This window comes from Euleptes europaea, chromosome 3 (genome assembly GCF_029931775.1).
Source record: "Euleptes europaea isolate rEulEur1 chromosome 3, rEulEur1.hap1, whole genome shotgun sequence".
Lineage (NCBI taxonomy): Eukaryota > Metazoa > Chordata > Lepidosauria > Squamata > Sphaerodactylidae > Euleptes > Euleptes europaea.
In genome coordinates, this window is record NC_079314.1 from 62,489,886 (window position 1) to 62,494,563 (window position 4,678).

The window sequence follows — 4,678 nt, forward strand, 5'->3', positions numbered from 1 at the left end:
CCTGCCACAGCTGCTGGCGAAACGTCAGGAAAGAAAATACCAAGACCACGGTTACACAGCCCGGATAACCTACAAGAACCAATGAACTCTGACCATGACAGCCTTAACCATTGTTCCCTGCAGTCTTCTGCACCTTTTGCCGAGGGGGGGGGGAACAAAACCCCAGCATTGGGCGGCAATCCCAGCAGTCTGGCAGAAGCTCCCTTTCCCGCCCTTGCCGAAGGGAACACCCGCTGAACGCAGCTCGGGAGGAGGAGGAGGAGGAGGGGAGCGCCTCCGAGCCGGGGCGCTCCTCCCACCCCTGATTCCGCCAAGTGCAATAACAATGCAGTCATCGCCGGGCGAGGGGAAGGAGCGGGAGCGCGGGGGGGAGCGGGCGGGTTGAGCGCGGCAGCCTCGATGCTGCCGGGGGCCGCTCGGCCTCGCCACGAAGGGGGCGCCCCCCCTCCGCTCCCCTCCCCGCCGCTCCCCTGGCTGGGCAGGCGGCGCGGCCCTCGCCCAGGCGGCGGCGTCCCTGCGAGAGACGGTGCCGCTGCGACAGGAGAGGACCAGGCGAGCAACTCGCGGCGGCTGAACTGAGCATGCGCCGGCGGAGCCCGCTGACTACAGAGCCTCAGTCAAGGTAGCCAGGGGGGTAAATAAATAAATAAAGGCAGGGGAAGGCGGGGGGGGGGAGGGAGGAAAGGCCAGCAATGTGTAGAAAGAAGCCGCTCTGATGAAGCGGGGGCTCTCCGACGCCAACAGGTATGGGGGGGAAAGATGTCTGGAGTGGGGGAGAAGGGGCTTGGGTGTAGGGAGAGGCAAGACTGGGGGGGGGATGGAGAGGCGTCTGCCAGTGCCAGCCCCAGCCCCCCCCCGGTTTTTTTTTACAATTCTTATTCTTTCCTCCCCAAATAAGAAGTTGCATAATGGGAGGCGGACGATGTCTGCACGACGGCGGGTCTCTCGGCTTTTTTTCCTTTTTGCAAGTCCACCAAAATAAAATGAAACACGTTTAAAAAAAAAATGGAGCTGCTTCGAGGGGGCTTGCGAACCTCGAAAACCGATCCTGGCTGTCTGCCTCGCATCTTTATGTATGTGCATGTAAATGGAGGGCTATTTCGTGGTAGGGGTTTTTCCCCCCCTGTTGTTGTTGGGTGCACACACACACACACGCTCGCACACACGCAAAACAACGCTGTCATGATCTGATTCGGCTCTTGTTTACACAGCAGCAGCAGCAGCAGCAGCAGCAGCAACCCAGACGGGTCCTCAGAGACCAGCATGGTGGCAGCAGGGGCTTCTGCTCGAAGCCATTGTGAAGATGGTGTGTAGCCCTGAGAAGGGGATGGCTTCAGCAGAAACGCTCCCGGGGGAGAGGCCAGCCTCCTGCCCGACCGTGCCCAGAGCGGAGCTCTCCCCCTGGCTACATCCCTGAAAGCAGCCCAGCCAGTCTGTTTTATTTTCTTTGTTCGTGACGTTTGGACGTTTGGAGAAAACCTGGAGCTCTCTTTATGTAAAAAAAAAAAAGGGAGAGAGGAAAGAAAAGGATCCTGTGTTCTATGCCAGTCCCAGCAGTGTCTGAGTGAGTGGGTGTTATTCCTGGGTGTGTTTCCTATTTTTAAAATTAGCTTGCATTATGGTTTGTGTCTTCCCCCCTCCCCACCTATGTTGCAATTGAAAGATAGGACTGGCAACTATTTTGCATAGATTTCTTAATTCCCCTCCCTCCCCAACTCTGGACAGGGGAGGGAGCCCGGTTCTTAGGAAGGAGGATTCCTGTTGTTTCTTTTCAGTGTGGAAGAACTAGCAGGGTGTGATCAATATGCTTTGGTGAGTTGGGTTAAAAAAAACATACATTCTGCAGGGGTTCTTTTGGATGTGTTCCATATCAACACAGCATCTGCCTCTGAAGCCACGTCATATCAAAGGTGGGGGGGGGTTAAGTGGTCATTTTATCAGAGTGCTCAACAGTCTTCCTTTGGTGTTTTATTTTCTAAAGTTCCAGTTCTGGAATGATAGTGTAAGAATCAGATTATTCCCAGAGCTTCAGATGCAGGTACAGTACAATTATCTTTTTTGCCAAGGATTTGATTGTAAACAAGACTGATCTGAGGGGTTCTGGGAAAAAATAATTAAAAACATTGAATAGTAAGTGTGCAGTTCTCAGTGAATTTCCCTCAAACAAATAGTACTCCAACTTCCTCTGGCTCTCCATAAATTATCATGTTGGTTAGCGCTTCCTGGCATCATTTAAGCGTTAACTTAAGGACTGATACCTTGATTTTTCTTTTCTTTTTTTTGCAGATATTTTTGATGGCACGACAAATCAGCAGGAAGACACAAAGAGGTACTATGTAACTAGACACCAGATCAACTCTGCTTATGGAATACATTTTCAGTAAGATGTATGGATCTATTTTTCCCTTGTTCATATATATAGATCATGAGACTTGACTGAGGCAATATTCATAGCATCCATCCATCTATGGCGAACTACAGCCATGCAGCTGACAACATTTTACAAAATCTATCCCCTTTAACAGCATTTTTGAAACTGACTTCGCTGGGTTTCATCATAGGAGTCAGTGTGGTGGGTAACCTCCTGATCTCCATTTTGCTAGTCAAAGATAAGACCTTGCATAGAGCGCCCTACTACTTCCTGTTGGATCTTTGCTGCTCAGACATCCTCCGATCTGCCATTTGTTTCCCATTTGTTTTCACGTCGGTGAAAAACGGCTCTTCTTGGACGTATGGGACTCTCACTTGTAAAGTGATTGCCTTCTTGGGGGTCCTATCCTGTTTCCACACCGCTTTCATGCTGTTCTGCATAAGCGTCACCAGATACTTAGCGATTGCCCACCACCGCTTTTATACAAAAAGGCTGACCTTTTGGACTTGCTTGGCAGTTATTTGTATGGTGTGGACCCTATCTGTAGCGATGGCTTTCCCTCCCGTTTTGGATGTGGGCACCTACTCGTTCATTCGGGAGGAAGACCAATGCACCTTTCAGCATCGTTCCTTCAGAGCCAATGATTCTCTGGGATTTATGCTGCTTCTTGCTCTTATCCTTCTAGCCACACAGCTTGTCTACCTCAAGCTGATCTTTTTTGTTCATGATCGCCGGAAAATGAAGCCAGTTCAGTTTGTGGCAGCGGTGAGCCAGAACTGGACGTTTCATGGTCCTGGAGCCAGTGGTCAAGCAGCTGCTAACTGGCTGGCTGGATTTGGAAGGGGTCCCACGCCACCTACCTTGCTGGGGATCAGGCAAAATGCCAACACCACAGGCAGGAGAAGGCTACTTGTCTTGGATGAGTTCAAAATGGAAAAGCGCATTAGTAGAATGTTCTATATCATGACATTCCTCTTTCTAACCTTGTGGGGTCCCTACTTGGTAGCCTGTTACTGGAGAGTTTTTGCAAGAGGGCCTGTGGTTCCAGGGGGATTTCTAACGGCTGCTGTTTGGATGAGTTTTGCCCAAGCTGGAATCAATCCTTTTGTCTGCATTTTCTCCAACAGGGAGCTGAGGCGCTGTTTCAGCACAACCCTTCTTTACTGCAGAAAATCCAGGTTACCAAGGGAACCTTACTGTGTTATATGAGGGAGCATCTGCAAATCTTTAGCCTTGTGAAAACACTACCCTTCTCTGCTAAGCAATGGTGGCCTGTTGCCATATCTTGAGAAGAAGAAAAAAACTCAAGAATGGGATGACAGCAGTTGTAAGGATTTGGGCAACAACGTTCTGCAGTCTTTTGCAATAGCTCATCTCTTAATCCTATCTTAAAACCTAAACTTGTTCCTGCTGACCACTCATGAAGGTTTGTAATTAAAAGAATACAGGACTGAACCACTGCCCTAAAAATGCTTTTTGATGTGGTTGATACCTAGGGAATGATTCAGAGAGTAGCAGGTGCTAAATATATCAGCACTAAATGCTGTATATATCACTACGTAAAAGTAAGACCATCATAAAAAGATTAGCATTGGACATCTGAATCAGTTAAGTTTGACATGAGGTTAATGTGTTGATGAAACTTATTTTAGACACTGGATGACCTTTAAATCATTTCATACTATTATTGTTTTGCAAAGACTAACATTTGGGGACTGTGTTCAGGTCCTGTAACTGATGGGAGATGTGCCATGTAAGACTGGATTATCACCCCCACTCTGTTTGCCTTGTGAGTTCTGGGGAGCATTCCAAAGCAGTGTTTTCTTCTTTGTTGTTCCAATAAGACTTTATTTTTCTCTGAGTCCGTTTCCCCCCTTTTTTATTATTAAATAACTTTTTTTTTCTTTCAGAATGAAGAAAAAAAATTACTGGTTATTTGTATTCTGTGCTTTATTTATTTTTTTAATTTGTTCTTCTGATTTGTTAGACTATCTATTGGCTACATGTATATCTTCGAAAGCTAGATATCAGTCTGTTAGGCAACATCAATGAGATTATCCAATCATAACGACAGAGTAGTCATTACACCGAATAAACCACATGTTGCCTTAAAGGGTTATCTAGTATCTTCCATTTTGTTTAGCATTTTAGCAAATAAGCAAAAGAAAATGGAATCTGTCAACTCCAGTCTGTCATTCAGGAGTGCATGAAAGATCACTTGACCCACCCCCTTTCATTTTTATCCCCATGATTTCCCAAATCAGTATGCTCATCACTAGGATGTTCTGATTTTTTTCTCTCTCTCTA

The 4,678-nt window shown here is 47.3% G+C and overlaps 1 protein-coding gene across 1 annotated transcript; it reads left to right on the forward strand.

Annotated features, from left to right (window-relative positions):
• Nucleotides 1–526: 526 nt before the first annotated feature.
• Nucleotides 527–4,228, forward strand: GPR85 (G protein-coupled receptor 85). The gene is made up of 2 exons (XM_056847174.1): nucleotides 527–622; nucleotides 2,287–4,228. The coding sequence occupies exon 2, from the start codon at nucleotides 2,468–2,470 to the stop codon at nucleotides 3,578–3,580; it is 1,113 nt and encodes a 370-aa protein (XP_056703152.1). The 5' UTR covers nucleotides 527–622; nucleotides 2,287–2,467; the 3' UTR covers nucleotides 3,581–4,228.
• The last annotated feature ends 450 nt before the right edge of the window (nucleotides 4,229–4,678 follow it).

Coding starts and splice junctions, on each gene's coding strand:
- GPR85 (XM_056847174.1), top strand. CDS start 2,468: ATGGCGAACTACAGCCATGCAGCTGACAACATTTTACAAAATCTATCC.